Source organism: Nelumbo lutea, chromosome 2, assembly GCF_056320005.1.
Source record: "Nelumbo lutea isolate HS-2025 chromosome 2, American lotus-T2T, whole genome shotgun sequence".
NCBI lineage: Eukaryota > Viridiplantae > Streptophyta > Magnoliopsida > Proteales > Nelumbonaceae > Nelumbo > Nelumbo lutea.
In genome coordinates this window covers 22,606,191-22,625,552 of record NC_142685.1, presented here as the reverse complement: position 1 = coordinate 22,625,552, position 19,362 = coordinate 22,606,191, and the positions used below count along the sequence as shown (strand labels likewise).

At 41.3% G+C, this 19,362-nt stretch overlaps 1 protein-coding gene across 16 annotated transcripts in view; it reads left to right on the top strand.

Moving 5' to 3' along the window:
* The window catches only part of LOC148869156 (transcription initiation factor TFIID subunit 1-like), a 197,337-nt gene that overhangs the window by 115,613 nt on the left and 62,362 nt on the right, over positions 1 to 19,362 (top strand). For all 16 annotated transcript variants that reach the window (XM_088973213.1, XM_088973212.1, XM_088973209.1 and 13 more), the window contains 3 exons: positions 1,033 to 1,235; positions 1,397 to 1,631; positions 11,306 to 11,642. In XM_088973213.1, coding sequence (XP_088829339.1) covers positions 1,033 to 1,235; positions 1,397 to 1,631; positions 11,306 to 11,642 — 775 coding nt within the window. The remainder of the gene's footprint in view (positions 1 to 1,032; positions 1,236 to 1,396; positions 1,632 to 11,305; positions 11,643 to 19,362) is intronic.

Below are 19,362 nucleotides of genomic sequence, written 5' to 3'. Positions count from 1 at the left end.
TTACTGTCTATTTTTCTAGATGATTATCATATTGCTTCTTTCTCTTATAGTTTCTAGTGAGTTTCAACTGAAATACTTAAAATCTTTTGTTATGTTTGTGCCTTGAATTCTCTGTGGCGACCCGCTTGATGAATCCACTCCGAATTAATTTTAGAAAAACCCGAAGGCAAATTTTGATAGTGGTTTGTGGTGGATGTGTAAGCCCGCAGCCCACCACAAATGGCGGTATGGACCTGATCCATATTCATCTTATAGGTCTGAACCGAATACGGAGAGTTATGTATTTTCGGGGGGTTTTCTCTCTTGTATGCAGAGTCTTAGTCTTGTGAGAGACATGTGAGACATTGTGTGTATTTGGGGCTTAGGGTTTTTCTGTGAGGGCACAACTCTGTATTTCTTCTCCGTTGCCAACTTCATAGTGGACTTTTGTTCCTCCTTCACCCGTGGACGTAGGCTATTAGCCGAACCACGTAAATCTGTGTGTGTTCTCTGCACTTGTTTCTCTTTATCTCTACCTTTACTTTCAGGTTGGGTGCCATTCAAATCTATTTTCTTGGGTTTTTCGTAACATCTTTGGTACCTGGATGCTTATACATGGAAGCCATGATGTATCAAGTACTTAAATTGTAATGTAAATTTTGTATTCTCCACCTTGTTTAGCCATGCCCTTGCTATATCTAGGTATCAAAATCATATATTAACTAGCTTCTTTGTTACAGCATTATGCTTACTAATTATCTTGTTTTCTATGTCCAGATTATCATGGTCATTTTCAATTCCCTCTTTTCATTTCTTATTGTGTTATTCTCTCTCTCATGAATAACAAAGAAAATTTTATTGGAAATAGGAAAAAAAAGATAACCCTTTAAATTTCTTTATTGCTTATGCATATTCATCATGCTCTAATCATAGGAGATTGTGCACTTTTGGACTATATTCTTCATAGTCACATTTATCTAGCCCCTTGAATATTTGTCTACTTCTGTTATGTTCTTTGTGGGCTGAGAGTGTCTGATTTGTTCTGTTTTGCAGTAAAGATATTGCAAATTTTCATAGACCTAAGGCATTATGGTATCCCCATGACAATGAAGTTGCAGCAAAGGAACAAGGACCACTAGCTACAAAAGGGCCTATGAAAATTATATTGAAAAGCTTGGGAGGGAAGGGGTGTAAACTCCATGTGGATGCAGAGGAGACCGTCTCTTCTGTTAAAGCAAAAGCCTCAAAAAAGCTAGGCTAGTATTTTCTCACATACTTGTTATTTGTTGATTGTTTTTTTCTGATTGCTACTTGTTTGGAATCCCAATTGGTCTCCAAATTTCCTTTTTACATTTCTTCTTTTGTTATTTGAGATTTTTTCTATATTAATAGCAACTTTGTAATTCTTCCTGCACAGATTTTAAACCATCAGAAAAAGTTAAAATATTTTATTCTGGAAAGGAGCTTGAAGATGCTAAATCTCTTGCCATGGAAAATGTTAGACCAAATTCAGTGCTGCATCTTGTGCGTACAAAAATACATTTGTGGCCAAGGGCACAAAAGATCCCTGGTGAAAATAAGTCTTTGCGTCCTCCGGGGGCATTTAAGAAGTCGGATCTGTCTGTGAAAGATGGGCATGTCTCCCTGATGGAGTAAGTAATCTTTAAATATTCTTGTATATATGTCCCTTCATTTGTACATAAAGAATTTGCTAGTATTGTAAATCCATGATATATAGAGGAGATAAATCTTCTTTCTCTATTTCCTTTCGTAAAAGTCTTGTGGTATCAGTGAAAACTGTTTGGGTTGGCTATACAGGGGTAGTTTGATCATTTCATTTTATATTAAGTGTGTGGTGTAATGTCTTTTATGTTCTGGTTTAAGTACTATGCCCCATACTTAATTAGGGGCATAAGTGTCTTTCTGTCCTTTAATCAGAAACATGTAAATAATACCTGGCCGACTAGAGAAAGGATCCTTCTCTAGTTCAAACCAGTTCTCTCCTTCTCTCTTTCTCTCTCTCTCTCTCTTCTGCTATTATTCTCTGCTCTAGGGTTGAAACCAGTACACATCAGTTCTGTAACATGGTATCAGAGCCACTGTAATCAGTTCAGGTCAACCCAGAATTTTCTGGATTGCCCTTTGCCCTAGATCTCTGCAGGAATCTCATTGGTTACTTGGAGATTCACAGAAAGGTTGAAAATGAGTTGTTTTTTTTTTCCTTTTTGGAGGTTTTCATGCCTCCAGTTGGTTGTGTAGTGTTCGCTTCATGTGGTTTGTAGAAACCCTTTAATCGATGGATTGAAGAGGACTGATTTGTGGTGAAGTGGGTTATATGGGTAATACAGTGTGAAACAATTAATGATCAGTTACAGACCTAGTGTTATGTGTTTTTGATGCATTCAGGTGTTTTTGTGGTGCTGAAAGAGTAGGACTGTAGTGACAATTAGGGCTTAAAATTGTGACAACATATGTTTTCAGTAATAACCAACCATTAGTGTGTAGTGTGGTGGCTAGCAAGTGAGGTGGTGTGAAGTACTAGTAAGTTTGTTTTTTTTGCAGCTATGGGAGACGGCAATGAACACAAATCTAGTGTTATGATTCCCCTTGATTACCTTGGTGTGCGGATGACCTCTAAACTGAATAGTGAGAATTATGTGCCTTGGTCTAAATCTGTAGATGTCTTTCTTAGGGCGAAGAAGAAGGTGAAGCATGTGAGAAAGGAAAAAACCTCAGATGATTCATAGGGTTACAGTGAGTGGGAACTAGAGGATGCACAAATTATGACATGGTTGTGGAATAGCATGGAACCTAAGATTAGTGTGAATTTTATGTTCTTATATACAACAAAGGAGATTTGGGACCATGCAAAGAAGCTTTACTCCAGACAAGATAACACTACTAGAGTATATCAGCTTTACCAAGAGTACTTTAATCTGCAACAAGGTAATTAGAGTCTTGAGGAGTATTATGCTAGCATGAAGAATCTTCGGAATGAGTTGAATGTTTATCATCCCCTCACATCTAATGTCAAAATTCAGCAACAACAGAGAGAGAAACTTCATGTAACCAGATTTTAGTAGGGTTGAAGGCTTAATATGAACTAGTGAGAGCACAACTACTAGGTGGATTTGCCCTTCCCTCTTTAGAGGAAGTGTTTGATCGTCTTTGGAGGATTTCTGTTGGACTTCCAAAGCACTCTATCGTGTTTGATAGGTCTACTTTTGCAGTAACTAGAGGTGGAGGTCGTGGTGGTAGAGGAGGAGCTCGGGGAATTTAGTTAGGTTGTGGTGGTAGTAGTGGTCCCATGTTCAATCGTGCTGGTGGGTGTATTGTAGGTCGAGATCCAGGGGGAGAACATGGTAATGGTGTGAGGAAATGTACACACTATGGAATGGAGGGATATACTACTAATTTTTGTTATGATCTACATGGGCGCCCTCTACCTGGGCCAATCATGCAATCGTTAGTGGTGGTGGTACGAGAGACGAAATTCATCAAGCTGACCAGACACCTTCTACATCTATAGATGTCTCTTGGAAAGAGATGATGAATGTTTCACGTGATGAGCATGAGCGGTTCCTTTAGGCTACATCTCAATAGAATACAACTACCCTTGCCCACTTAGGTATGGCTTGTTTGGCATCCAAACATTCCCAATACCATAGATAGAAGATGTTCCTTAGTACTATGGACATCAGTTAAGGGAGATAGTAACCATAGCAATGGAAATTAATATGTCGTGTACATGGGTTAGGAGAACCGCAAATGGAATGGTTGATTCTCTAGCTAAATAGGAGTTCAAAGGCAACAACTTTTTTGGGCTTTATTGTAAAAATTCTCTAATGAAATGTCTTTGTCTTATCTGTTGTAATTGTTTTATTTCTCTTATTTGAATAAAATTCTCATTTTTGTTGATAAAAAAAAAAAAAGATCTCAAGATGGAGATGAAGATTGGTGAAGGGCATGAAGCTTGGTGGATTGTATTACTTTGATGGTGGTGATTCATCAACAACTCTTTAGTTGTCTCTTTTTCCTCTCTAGTGGCATTACAAGCTTGGTTGTCCGTCCCTTACGACACTTAAGTTACTTGTTCTGTCGTTGAGTTGTCTTTCTACTTTGGAATGTGAGTCATGTCAGTATGGGAAACACCATCATGTTCATTTTAATTCCTTTTAGTTCTTTGGTCCATTCAGACATTTGGGGTCCAAATAAAAGTGTCGTACAATGGTTACAAATATTTTGTAAATTTTGTTGATGATTATTCAAAGATGATATGGCTTTATCTTATGAAAGAAAGGGGTGAATTGTTTTCTATTTTCCAAAAGTTTCATGCTGAAATTCGCACTTAATTTGGTATGCACATTAAGATTTTTCGTTTTAATAATGGCAAAAAATATTTTTATACACCCTTTCAGCAATATTTGGAACATGACATTATCCATTAAACTTCATGTACTTACACCCCTTAGAAAAATGGGGTGGCTAAAAGAAAGAACCGCCGTCTCTTAGAAACTGCTCAGTCCCTTTTGCACCATATGAATTTACCCAAACTTTTATGAGTGATGTTGTTCATACATCTTGCTTCCTCATTAATCGTATGCCCATGTCTATCCTTGAAGTTCATTCTCCCTTCTCCGTTTTGCTTCCCACTTTGTCTCCTTTCCCTCTCACTCCTAGGGTTTTTGGATGTGTGTTTTGTTCATAATCTTGGTCCTGGAATGGACAAATTAGATGCACGAGCTACTAAGTGTGTTTTTCTTGACTATTCTAGAACCAATAAAGGGTATAAGTGTTATAATCCTAGTCCTTGATGTTCTTTTGTTTGTCCCGATGTTAAGTTCTTAGAGTTTGTTCCATTCTTCTTTGGGTCTGATGTCTCTCCTTCTCCACCTCCACTTTCAGTTCTTGTTGAGGACCCCATTCCTCTTGTTCTAGTTGTGTCCTAGTCACCGCCTCCAGTGCAGCCTCTTGTTGAACGACCACTTATCTAGCAAGTGTATACGTGTCGACATGTACTGGTTCCTCTAGTTTCTTCACCGTTGATAAATCTGACAGTTGTTTCAACACTAGGCTCACCCCTTCTCTCCGACCTTGACTTTCCAATTGCCTTGTGAAGAGGTAAACACAATTGCACTCTTCATTCCATTTCCAATTATGTTTCTATATCGCACCTTTTTGCGTCCCTTGATAATATATTTCTCTACTATCTTTTGTTTCTGTTCCTAAGAATGTCCAGGAAGATCTTACCTCTCTAGGGTGGCGCCAAACAATGGAAGAAGAATACTTTGCTCTAGCTCAATAATCAAACGTGCGATCTCACTACTCTCTCTCCTGGCAAGCATGTTGTAGGTTGTAAGTAGGTATACACTGTCAAGTATTTACTAGATGGTAGTGTAGAGTGGTTGAAGGCTCATTTGGTTAAAAGAGGGTATTCACAATTATATGGCATTGACCACATAGAGAGCTTCTCTCCTATTGCAAAGATTGGCTCAGCCCGTGTTTTGATTTCCCTACCTACTATGTACACGATTGGCCTCTATTCCAGCTCGACATCTAGAATGCCTTTTTACGTGATGATCTTTTTGAGGAGGTTTATATGGAGCATCTACCAGAGTTTGTTGTTTTGGGGGAGGATGGTAAGGTGTGCAGACTCAAGAAGACTATTTATGGACTTAAATAATCCATGGTTTGTTAGATTAAATGAAGTGGTGAATGAATTTGGCATGAGACAATTTCAGGTTAATCATTCAGTATTTAGCTATGGTTTGTGTGCCAGGAAGATTTTGTTGGTGGTATATGTAGATGACATCATTATTACTGGCAGTGATAGGTTGGGAATTGATAGGTTGAAGACATTTCTGCATGATCACTTCCAAGCAAAGGACCTTGGTAAGTTAAAATATTTCTTGGGGATAGAGATAGCCTGGCCTAAGCATGGTATTAATCTATGCCAAAGGAAGTATGTCCTTGATTTGTTGGAGAAGACATGTTTGTTGGATGCCAAACCAGCTGAAATACCCAGGGAACTGAATGTTAAGTTGAGTAGTGATGCAGGTGAGGAGTTTGAGGACCCTAGAAGGTATTACAGGCAGTTAGTGTAGTAAGTCAGTTTATGCAGAATCCTTGGGTTCCACATTGAGATGCAATTTTGAAGATTGTCTGGTACTTGAAGGGAGCTCCAGGTTGTGGCTTGTTATATAAGAGTAGAGGAAGTCTTGAGATAGAGGGCTGCACAGATGCTGATTGGGCTGGTTCTAACCGATTGGAGGTCCATACAGGGTACTATATCTTTCTTTGAGGCAATTTGGTGACATGGAAGAGCAAGGAATAGACCGTGGTAGCAAGAAGCAGTGCGGAGGCTCAATATTGAGCCATGACACACACTACATGTGAGCTAGTTTGGTTGAAGAAATCTCTTACAAGAGATGGGGGTATACAATTGATAACCCCATGGATTGTGACGACCAAGCTGCAGTCTACATTTCATCTAATCCAGTTTTCCATGAGAACAAAGCATATAGAAGTTGATTGTCACTTTGTGAGAGGAAAGGTGCTTACTGGAGTAATAAGTATTGCAAATGTAAACACAAGAGAAGTCAATGGGCAAAGAAGGGGTTGATTGTCACCAAGGGGTTCAGTTGGGGAAGAGTGGATTTCATTTGTATCAAGCTGGGACTATATGATATATATTCACCAGCTTGAGGGGGAGTGTTAGAGTCGGCTATACAGGGGTAGTTTGGTCATTTCATTTTATATTAAGAATGTGGTGTAATGCCTTTTATGTTCTAAGTACTAAGCCCCATACTTAATTAGGGGCATAAGTGTCTTTGTGTTTTTTAATCAGAAACATATAGATAATACCTAGCCGACTAGAGAGAGGATCCTTCTCTGGTTTGAACCAGTTTTCTCTCCTCCTCCTCCTCCTTCTTCTTCTTCTTCTTCTTCTTCTCTCTCTCTCCTGCTATTATTCTCTGCTATTCTAGGGATGAAACCAATACAGATCAGTTCTGTAGCAAAAACGTTTAGATTTTTCTTTCTTTTTTCATAGCGGGAATGTGATTATTAAGATGAATAACTGTATGTGGAAAACTATATAACGAACAGAAAGGAACCCAAAGAAAGAAGAGAGATAAAAGGAGATAGAAACAATGGAAAGATTCAGAAAAGATCTTCCCCAGTGGTCTGGATCCCCCCTTCCTCACAATTCAACTCATCCTTAACCCCAACTATATGGGATCATCTACATGAATCCTGTCCCTGTTATTCTGCTCTATCAAGGTCCTCTTAAGAAAGACCATTACCAATCTTGGTCCCAGATATCAAGCCCCCTTCCATACCAAAAAACTGAAAAGATAAGTGCCTTTGACAAAATAATGACCAATAACCATCTTACTATTTGTTCTCTCACCACATCCTCTAGATGCATCATTTGACAAGTCTTTGGGAGGGGGCTGGATGGAAGCCTTGGTGTTTCATTTGTCTAGTGTTGCGGGCATGGTTCTTTGTTTTATTTTCTCTATTGCTGCCCAGGGTGCTTGGTCTTTCTGTGGGAATTAATCATTTCAGGGTTGAACAGTGGGTGCTAGGTATTTTAGGGGATTCCTTTCTTTTCTGCAAAATCTTCTGCTGCCCCCAATACAACTTTCATCTTCCAGCACACTAATCTGCTCACCAAAAGCTTTGAGTGGTTTTCTATCTCTTTGTTAGAATGCTAGAGTGTGTTCGGCTGATAGGGTCTCCTATTAGTCCATTCTTATGTTAATTTTATTTTGTAACTGGGCCTTTGCTAATGGGCCTAATCCTGTTTATGTTTTAAGTATTCTGGTTGTCCCATTACTAATCAGGGGTATACCAGTAATTTTATTGTACTTTGTACTTCACTTATATTTAAATAAAGGCCTGGTCGACTGCTAACTCAGTTCGACATTCTCTGCTTCTAAGAAGTTCATCCTCTTCTTTACTACTTCGAGTTCAGCTTCTTAGTTTACATGGTATCAGAGCATTAGCTCCTTCCTGGTTTCAACCGGTGCACTATCTTCTCTTGCTGCCTTCTTTCATCTTCTCCTTTCTTTCTGGGTTGCTGCAGTGAAGACCTAGGAGTGTAAGGGAACTCAGCAAGTTCGAACCTAGGGTTTCTCTTGGTTGTAGGACCCAAGGGAAGTAAGACCCAGAAGTAGATGTCCTACTAGTTTTTTTTTTTAGCAAGTAGTAGCTATTTGGCTACTAAGAGAGGTCTGTACAAGACAGACCTAGTTGAGACTGATTCCAGCAGTCCTAGCACTAGCCAAAAGGGGGAGGGCTTCCTCTACAGTTACAACTTTGGTGCTTCAGCCAGATTTGTGCAGAACAGTGGTAAAGGCATAGCCTCCTCTACAGTTGCAGCTTCGGTGCATCAGCAAGACCTTTACAGAACTGTGGCGACTTCAGTTACAGATCATTTCCAGGTCGGTTATCAGCCCTTCTTCTGGTATCAGCACTACTTCAGCTCAGTGAACTGGTTCAGTTACAGACCTTCATTTGCTACTGTACCCGAACTGGTTTAGTCTTAAGTGAAACCTATTCGGTGTGCTACCAGCACTGTGAACCCTGTGACCACTTCGGCCAACCCTAACCAGAACTACCTACAGCACTGTGAACAAACTCTTCGACCGAAGTTAGGATGTCATCACTTTCTGATGAAGTTTCTTCTAGAGATAACAGATCTGTTACAAGGTCCTCAAACCTGGAGGAGAACCCTAATCTGCATAGCTTGCAGATTACAAGTGTGCTATTGGATGAGTATAACTTTAGAGAATGGTCAGTCTCAGCAAGACTGTTCATTACCTCTCGTGACCTCACAGGCTATTTGGATGGAGACAAAAAGGAACCAGAAATCAGCAGCCCTGAATACAGTGTGTGGCGCAAGGAAAATGCCACAGTCATGTCTTGGTTGCTGGCCTCCATGATTCCTCGGGTGGCCAAAACTGTTCATCACTTCCCTACAGCCGCAAAAATCTGGGAGAAAGTATCTAAGACATATGGCCAAAAGAAGAACAATGCCAGAATCTACAGGCTGAACCAAGACGTTGCAGCCCTAAGGCAAGGAGACATGTCTGTGGCAACATACTTTGCAACACTTGAAGGCCTCTTGGAAGAGCTTGACCATCACTTGATATTAGATTGGGAAAATACAAAGGATAAGGAGAGGCATGACAAGCAGATTGAGGAGGGCAGAGCCTTTAAGTTCCTGGCAGGCTTAGACCCTATATATGAAGGTGTAAGGTCACAGATTCTAGGGAGAGACGAATTACCTGAAATTCATCATATTTACTATCTGGTGAGGAATGAAGAAGTAAGGAGAAAGGAGATGCAAGTTGATTACCAGGCACAAGCAACAGAACTATCTGGAGAACATTCAGCTTTAGTCTCCACTAAGGGAAACAGATTTTCAGACAAGAAGACCCTCAAGTGTACCCATTGTGGTGGTGAGAAACACACAAAGGAGAAATGTTGGGTATTGTACCCTCATCTGAGCAGAGAAAGGAGATGCAAGTTGATTCCCAGGCACAAGCAACAGAACTATCTGGAGAACATTCAGCTTTAGTCTCCACTAAGGGAAACAGATTTTCAGACAAGAAGACCCTCAAGTGTACCCATTGTGGTGGTGAGAAACACACAAAGGAGAAATGTTGGGTATTGTACCCTCATCTGAAGCCAGCTGCTCTGAGAAAGGACAAAAGGCAACATAAGGGCCATACGGCAAGTGGGAATCTTGCCACCAACAGCAGTAGTGACATCTCACAGAGTACTCAGCTAGTGTCTTTCTCCACCACAAAGCAGGTTGCTAATTCTGTTGGACCAAGTACCGTGGGCTTTACAGCTAGTGAGGTAGAGATTCTCAGCCGGGCATTAGCCTGTCTGAAGAACAATCCTTTAGCTTCCACCTCTCTTGTAAAATCAGGTACAGCCTCTGCATTAGTGCAACTAGTTCCATTAATTCTAGCTCTTGGGTGATTGACTCAGGGGCCACTGACCATATGACACACATGTCCTCATTATTCTCCTCATATCATTTGTTGTCTGGCCAGGATAAGATGAGAGTAGCTGATGGGTCACTCTCCACCATCTCGGGAAAGGGAGTGGTTGACCTAAGCAAGGATCTCTCTCTTAAATCAGTCTTACATGTTCCTAGTCTTAAATCAAATCTGTTGTCTGTTTCAAAGCTTACAAGAAACTTGAACTGCAGTATAACTTTTTTTCCCTCTCAATGTGTCTTCCAGGACAGATTGATGAGGAGAACGATTGGGAGTGGTCGTGAGTATGATGGCCTCTACTATTTTGATGTGGATGTCAGCTCAGCACTGCAAGCTTTTGCTACTACTAGTCCAGAAAGTGTGGAGTCAAGAGCTAGGCTGCACTTGTGGCATGCTAGGCTAGGTCACTTGTCCTTTTCTTCTTTAGCTATGTTGTTTCCCGATTTATTTAAGGGAATTCCGAGTCAAAATTTAGTTTGTGATGTGTGTCAAATGTCAAAACAGTGCAGATCAATGTATCCGATTTCTAGTAATGAAATACAAGCCTCTTTTGATTTGGTCCATTCTGATGTTTGGGGTCCTTCACCCATTGTTTCCATTGATGGCTTCCGTTATTTTATCAGTTTTATTGACCATTATTCTCGGTGCACTTGGATTTATCTGTCAAAAGGACGTGAAGAAGTTCCACGGATAACTATGATGTTTTGCAAGATGATTGAAACACAATTCGGGAAGAAGATTAAACAATTCCGTTCAGACAATGCAGCTGAATACTTTGAAAGATCCTTGAACTCATTCATGGAAGACGAAGGCATGTTACATCAGTCATCATGTGTTTACACCCCTCAGCAAAATGGAGTTGCTGAGCGCAAGAACAGGCACCTAATGGAAACAGCTCGGGCTTTAATTTTCCAGCACTGCATAGGCAATGTCTGACAATGTCTGGCAATGGGCCTAATCCTGTTTATGTTTTAAGTATTCTGGTTATCCCATTACTAATCAGGGGTATACCAGTAATTTTATTGTACTTTGTACTTCACTTATATTTAAATAAAGACCTGGTCGACTGCTAACTCAATTTGACATTCTCTGCTTCTAAGAAGTTCATCCTCTTCTTTACTACTTAGAGTTCAGCTTCTTAGTTTACACTCTTAAATCCTTAAACTTGGAAAATAACAACTTAACCTTTCTCTTTTATTATTATTTACTATTTTTAGTTAGTGATGAGAAACTTTAGTGAATTCATCTACTTCTGTTGCTCCTAAAGTTATTAATTGTTTATTCTCAGTATTGTTTTCTGATATTTGCAGGTATTGTGAAGAAAGACCTTCACTTCTAGGTAATGTTGGGATGGGTGCAAGACTGTGCACTTATTATCAAAAATCAGTGTCCGGTGGCCAAACTGCCTCCTCATTGCACAGTGGAGACAACAGCCTGGGAAATGTCCTTACTCTTGATCCTACTAATAGATCACCTTTCCTTGGAGATATCACACCTGGTTGTAGCCAGTCTTCTCTTGAAACGAACTTGTATAGAGCACCCTTCTTTCCCCACAAATTGGCATCAACTGACTATTTATTAGTTCGTTCTGCAAAGGGAAAACTTTCCCTTAGACGTATTGACAGAATAGATGTTGTTGGACAACAGGTTGGTTAATTTGGTTAGGTTATTTATAAATAGACATTTTTATCACATGAATATACTATTATTTTTGTTTCCTTGATTATTTCTATCATAATCTTGTTTATTTGAGAAAAATAAAAGAAACTAGTACATCAAGTCCTTGTGTCCATGCTTGTTTACTAGGTACACTTTGATATTATGATTTTAGTAGAAGATCAAGACTGTAATCAGTCTTGAATCCTAAAAGGTTTTAGGTTTGCAAAACAGAAAAGAAAGTGAGAGAAAGGAGAGAGAATGGAAGAGAAGCAAGAGAACACAAGTTGTTGAAAGGAGGGACAGATTCTAATAGATCTGCTGCCGCCACTCTCTTAATATTTATAGGTTATGTTTAGTACATAATGGAAAGGACACATCTGTCCTTGGTACTTCATAATAAATAAAGTAAATAAAAACTGAAATAAATAACAACTGAATTAACAAACTGACTCAAACTGACACTACTATAACTGAAACAAATAACCACACTGCTGTCCTACGAACACAGTGGGGACCACTGCAGTGGGGCCCACATCAGTGTTCTCTACACTCCCCCTCAAGTTGGGAGTAAATATCTATCATGCCCAACTTGGATAGGTCTGTCTCTAACTTCTTCCTTGGTACAGCCTTGGTGAGGATATCTACGAGCTGCATATTAGATGTGATGTACGGAAGACACTTCTTGTGATGTGACCCTTTCTCGCACAAAATGTCAATCAACTTCGATATGTTTAGTTCTGTCATGCTGCACTGGGTTGTGGGCTATATTAATAGCTGCCTGATTATCACAATATAGCATTAAGGGCTTTTCATAGTAAATACCCAACTCTTCAAGTAGTGACCTCAGCCATAAGATTTCAGCCACTCCATTAGCCATTGACCTGTATTCCGCTTCAGCACTGGAGCGGGAAACAACACTTTGCTTCTTACTCCTCCTCCAAGAGACAGGGTTACCTCCCACTGGGGCACAATATCCAGAGGTAGACTTTCTGTCATCAACACTTCCAGCCCAATTGGCATCTGTATAGACTTCCACCCTCATGTTATTATTGTTCTTGAGCAATATACCTCTACTCGGGCATCTCTTCAAGTATGCTAATATTCTCTCTGCCGCAAGAAGATGAGAAGTTCTAGGGGAGTGCATGTACTGGCTAACAACACTAACTACATAGCTGATATCCGGCCGAGTGAGGCAGAGATATAGAAGCTTTCCAACCAACTGTTGGAATATAACTTTGTCTTCAAGAGGCTCCCCACCCTCTGCACAAATCTTGTGATTTTGTTCGATGGGTGTATCGGCTGGCTTAACACCCAACTTTCCAATTTCCGCCAACAGATCTAGAACATATATTCTCTGAGAGATAAAAATCCCCTGCTTGGATCTAGCAACCTCAATACCCAAAAAGTACCGTAGTGCACCAAGATCTTTCACTTCAAACTCTTGATGAAGGAGCTGTTTGAGGGACTCAATCTCATGACTGTCATTTCCTGTCACCACAATATCATCAACATATACTGCTAGTAGTGTCAGAGAGGACTCCACCCTCTTGATGAATAGTGTATGATCTGATTGGGCCTGTACATAACCAAACCTTCCAAGGGCTAATCTGAACCTATCAAACCAGGCTCTAGGTGACTGCTTGAAACCATACAATGCCTTGTTTAGTCGGAAAAACTTCTTCCCTGTCTCTGTATCATAGAATCCAGGAGGCAACTGCATGTAAACCTCTTCTTGTAAGTCTCCATTCAAAAAGGCATTTTTAACATCCATCTGAAACAGGGGCCAAGAATGATTTGCTGCAAGGGATAACAAAACTCGAATGGTGGTCATCTTGGCTACTGGGGCAAAGGTCTCCAAGTAGTCTATACCATAAGTCTGAGTGAACCCCTTTGCAACCAGTCGGGCTTTGTACCTTTCAATAGAGCCATCAGCATTATGCTTCACAGTGAACACCCATCTGCATCCCACCGGTTTCTTTCCTTTTGGTGGGTCAACCAGTGCCCAAGTATTATTCTTCAACAGGGCATCCATTTCGACTTGCATTGCATCTTTCCATTCTGGAACTGATAAGGCTTCTTGCACTGTTCTTGGAATAGGGACATCGGCAATGGAATTGAGATAGGACTGGTAACATGGTGATAGACGATCATAGGATAAGAACTGTGAGATGCTGTGAGTTGTAGAAGTGGTGCAATGTCGTTTCCCTTTGCGAATGGCAATAGGGAGATCAAGGTCATCCATAGGAGGGGAAGTGGCAACAGTGCGAGGTATCTCAGTAGGCTCTGGATCTGAAGGCGTAGAAGGAACTGGAGCTGGCCGTGACTACCGAAGTCTAGGATCAACCTACCTGCATCGCCTGTGACAGACTCTCAACTCCGGCTCCCTCTGACCACCCTCACCACTACAACCTTCATTACCTAGTGGAATAGGTAAAGGAACAGCCCCATCTCTACCAGCCCCACTTCCACTCTCACTGCTCTCCCCCTGAGGAAAGAAACTCAAAACAGCCCCACTCAGCCCCACTCTCACTACTCTCCCCCTAAGGAGAAACCCTAGGATAATAGGGTGTCTCCTCAAAAGAAGGTGACATCCATGGAGACAAACCGTTTCCCTGAAACCGGATCATAGCAGCAATAACCCTTTTGAGTTTGTGCATAACCAAGGAAAATGCATTTGGAGGCCTTAGGTTCAAATTTGGAATGATGAGGCCCGAGAAGCTGAACGAAACAGGTACAACCAAAGGTTTTAAGGGGAACAATGAACAACTCCTCGTCTGGGTATAGAAGGGAAAAGGGGGTTCTCATATCAAGGACCCGAGAAGGAACTCGATTAATGAGATAAACTACCGTGAAGATAGCATGACCCTAGAAGCGAATAGGTACATTGGAGGTAAACATAGTGCTTCTAGCCACCTCCAAGATATGCCTACTCTTCCTTTCGGCAACGCCGTTCTGCTGTGGTGTATAAGGGCAAGTGCTCTGGTGAATAACTCCATGGCTAAGAAGGTAGGAGGTCAATGGCTGAGCAATGTATTCCTTTGCATTATCAGATCTAAGGACTTTCATTTTGGTCCCAAACTGAGTGAGAACCATCTGATGGAAGTTTTGGGTCAGAGCAGGAACCTCATCCCGAGAACGCATAAGATAGACCCAAGAAAAGCGGATATGGTCATCAACAAACAGTAGAAAATATTTGTACCCACCCATAGAAGAGATATGATATGGCCCCCAAACATCGGTATGCACAATATCAAAAGAGGAATTACTCCTTTTATTACTTAAAGAATAAGAGGTTCTACAATGTTTGGCAAACTCACAACTCTCAGACCTCAACTTTGATAACTCAACAAACTCAAATAAAGAAGGAAACAGACTCTTCAAAGACTTAAAAGACAAATGACCTAATCGGTTATGCCAAAGCAACCGAACTCTCAGACTGGGAAACAAAAGACTTCTTATTCACTGACTACTCCCGACGAGAACTCTCTCCAAGCAGATAGATCCCGTTCGTCTCACGGCCAGTCCCAATCACCTTCCTCGTCTCCAAATCCTGAAAAACACATCGGTCAGGGAAAAATGTTACTGAATAGTTCATGTGTTTGGTAATACTACTAACTGAAAGTAGGTTAGTATCAAGCTTAGGAACATGCAAGATAGAAGATAAAGAGATAGTATCCGATAGCTTGATGTCCCCCTTGCCCGAAATGGGAACAAGAGAGCCATCAGCAATGGATACTCTATCTCGGCCAGAGGACAAGTGATAAGAAGTGAACAAAGATGGCAAGGTAGTCATATGGTCAGATGCACCTGAATCTGTTACCCAGCAGTGATCAGTATTACCTGGAGCTGAAGCATGGTAAACTGAGGCTCGAGTACCTGAATGTGCAAATGCAGATGTGGCAGGAGCTGATGGTGACTGAGATGGCTGAGCTGAACTCCCAACTTCCTTTTCCAACTGTATGAGGGCAGCCCGAACAGCAGCTAAAGTCTCCAGGGATGTGCCTGATGAGTATGTTGAATCAGTGTTCACTGCCATATGAGCATTACCCTTCTTATTTCTTAGTTTTGCTAGGACCAAGTGAGGATGTAGCTTCCAACAAGTATCTTTTGTGTGCTTGGGTTTCTTTTAGTGTTTACATATCAGATCCCGTTTATCTTCCTTCTTCCGGCCCCTTTCTGAGTCACCCCCTGGCTTGGGTTTAATAGCTGTCAAGGCTGGGAAAGAGGGTTGAGGCTGCATCATAACTTTCCTCCTGGTCTCTTCACTATGCACCAGGGAGTATGCTTGAGAAAGGGTCACACTATCTCTTGTCAGTATCTGTTGTCGCACAATGTCATATTCTGAATTCAAACCAGCCAGAAACTCAAATACCCTATTCGTCTCGACTTGCTTTTTGTGAGTCTATGCATCTTTGGGACTCTCCCACTCAAGGGTCTCTAGATGGTCAATCTCATGCCACATGGATTTCAAGGTAGAGAAGTAGACAGAAACTGGCTTCTCTCCTTGTTTAAGGTTGTTCACCTCACACTTCAGTTCATAGGCTCTGGCAACATTAAGGGGTTGGGAATAGGTTTCTTTCATAACATCCCATATCTCTTTGGCTGTCTTTGCCCACAAGTAATTTCGGCTGATATGTGGCTTCATAGAATTACACATCCATGCCATAACTAAATAGTTCTCTTGAACCCACTTGGTGTATGTCGGGTCCTCCTTGGACGGTTCTTTCACATCTCCCAAGAGGTAACCCAGTTTTCCCCTTCCTCCAATAGCCATCATGGCTGATTGCGCCCACTCCAAATAATTTGACCCATCAAATCTCATAGTTGTAATCTGCAACCCGGTTTCAGATACATTACCATAACTGTGGTTTCCAAAACTACTTTCTCCCTGACCCTTAAACTCCATTTTTTATCAAGATTCAGTGGCTACAAATTGTTAGAGCAATTATACCAGAAAGCAGAGTCAAGCAAGTCTGAAACCTGATCCGAAACCAACACAAATCTGATCTGATCTGAAATCTGATCTGATCCGATCTGAAACCACCCCAAATCTGATCTGAAATCAATCGCCTATCACAGTATATGCAAGAAATCAACTCAAATCTGATCTGAAATCAATTGGCATGCACATTACCAGGCAGCCTATCAATCTGAGATGCTATTTTCTGAAATCACTATTGTGGGGCCCACTGTTGCGAGAGAAAAAATAGGGTTTCAACTGTAGGTTTGAAGTAAGTGCTCAGCTGCACTCTCCAAGCAGTCCGCACAAGTGGGACTTGTCGTAGGGCAATATGAAACCTGTTAGAATTCAGGTCTGCCTTAGAGTTCGGCCTGACTGAGTTCAGTTATGTAGAAGAAGAAAGAGTGATAGAGAAAGAGAGAAAGAGATAAGAGAGAATTCTGGTTTGAACTGGAAGAGTTAACATAACTTCTCCCAGTCGGCCAGTAAGTATTTATATTATTATAAAAACATAACTGAAAAGACCAATGTGCCATTACTTAAGAGCACATGTTTCAACACAACATTACAGATCAGCAACATCAATCAAGGTATAAAGACAGAAATACCCCTACGCTAACACTCCCCCTCAAGTTGGTGAGTATATATCGTATACTCCCAGCTTGTTACATATGTAGTCCACTCTTCCCCGACTCAAGCCTTTTGTAAATAAGTCAGCCCACTGATTTCCTGTATTAACATGTGTAGTGTCTAGCTCTCCATTCAGCACCTTCTCCCTCACAAAGTGACAGTCAACCTCAATGTGCTTGGTTCTCTCATGAAACACCGGATTAGAGGAGATATGAACTGCAGCCTGATTATCACAATAGAGCTTCATTGGAGTGTTAATGTTGTACCCTACTTCCGATAGAAGGTTCCTTAGCCACACTAATTCACAAGCAGTATGCGCCATAGCCCTATATTCTGCCTCTGCATTGCTTCTTGCCACAACCGTTTGCTTCTTACTTTTCCATGTCAGCAAGTTACCTCCCAGAAACGTGCAATAGGCTGTAGTGGATTGCCTATCAGACATAGAACCGGCCCAATCAGCATCAGAGTACCCTTCTATTTCAAGTTTTCCCCCACTCGAGCAGTTAAGTGATTTGGTCAGCTTACTAACAGACATAAGGTTAAAAGGCAATTTAGGAACATACAGAACTGATGAGAGGGATACAGGATCTAGGTCAACATTACCAACACCACAAATTGAGGATGTGGAACCATTAGCAAGGGTGACAGATTGTGATGTTGAGCAATGAGATGAGGAGGAAAACACACCTGAAGTTCCAGTCATGTGATCGGAGGCTCCAGAGTCAATGATCCAGGGAATGGGTGTAGATGCCAGACAAGCCATACCTGAGTGAGCAAAGGTTGCCGTGTTCTGCTATGATTGGATAAACCTCTCATATTCATCACGGGGAACACTCACCATCTCCTTCATGGGACCATCTGTGGATGTAGGAGGCAAATAGTCAGATGAATGATTCTCCTATTTAAAGCTGGAACTTGAGTCATCGGTCGCGGCATGATTGGCCTAGGTTGAGGGAGGACCATGTAAATCATAACAATAGTTGATGGTATGTCCACCCATACCACGATGAGTGCACTTCCTCGTGCCTGAGCTACGTCCTCTACCATGGGCTCCCCCTGAATCTCTGCTCCCAGTACGACCACCACCACGATTATAAGTAGACCCACCATTGCCACTTCGGCCATATGCAGAACCACTACCAACACCACGGCCAGACTGAGCTCCCCGAGCTCCACCACGGCCTCTCGATGCAGCAAAGGTAGATCTATTTGAGATATTAGAGTTCTCAGTAGATCCGATAGAAATCCTCCGAAGTCGAGCAAATACCTCTTCTAGGGACGGAAGAGCTGATCCCCCTAATATCTGAGCCTGTACTAATTCATATTCAGACTTTAGTCCCGCCAAAAATCTAGTCACATCAAGCTGCTCTCTCTGCTGTTGTTGAATCTTAACATCAAAAGTGAGAGGATGATAGACATTCAACTCATTACGTATGTTCCTCATGTTGGCATAGTACTCCTCAAGACTCTGATTGCCCTGTTGCAGATTAAAGTACTCTTGATAAAGCTGATAAACTTTGGTTGTATTGTCCTGCCCCGAATACAATTTTTTCGCATGGTCTCACACGTCTTTGGCAGTATCAAGGAACATGAAGTTCACACTAATCCTGGGTTCCATACTGTTCCACAACCATGTGATGATCTGAGCGTCCTCTTGCTCCCAATCTTCATACTCGTGAGAGTCAGAGGAGGGTTTCTCCTCTCTGATATGTTTTGCCTTCTTCTTTGCCTTTAGAAAAACTTCAACGGATTTAGCCCAAGGCACATAATTCTCTCCATTTAACTTAATGGAGGTCATCTGAACATTCAGGTAGTCTGTAGGCACCATCACACTAGGTTTATAATCATTACTGTCTCCCATTATGTTATCACCAATTTTGCACACTTGCTGAATTCTATTATCACTGAGATCTGCACACTACACACCACTAGGTCACACCTGTCACACTGATTGCAGCACTAATTGTTGCTGGAATGTGTGCTCTTTACACCACAAACCCTGCTCCTACAACTACCTGAAATCTCACCACTATATGATCATATCTCTTCCTTCAACATGCACAAAGAAACCAGCATAAACCCTAGCACTTACTGGCCGAAACACTAGCAAATGATCTG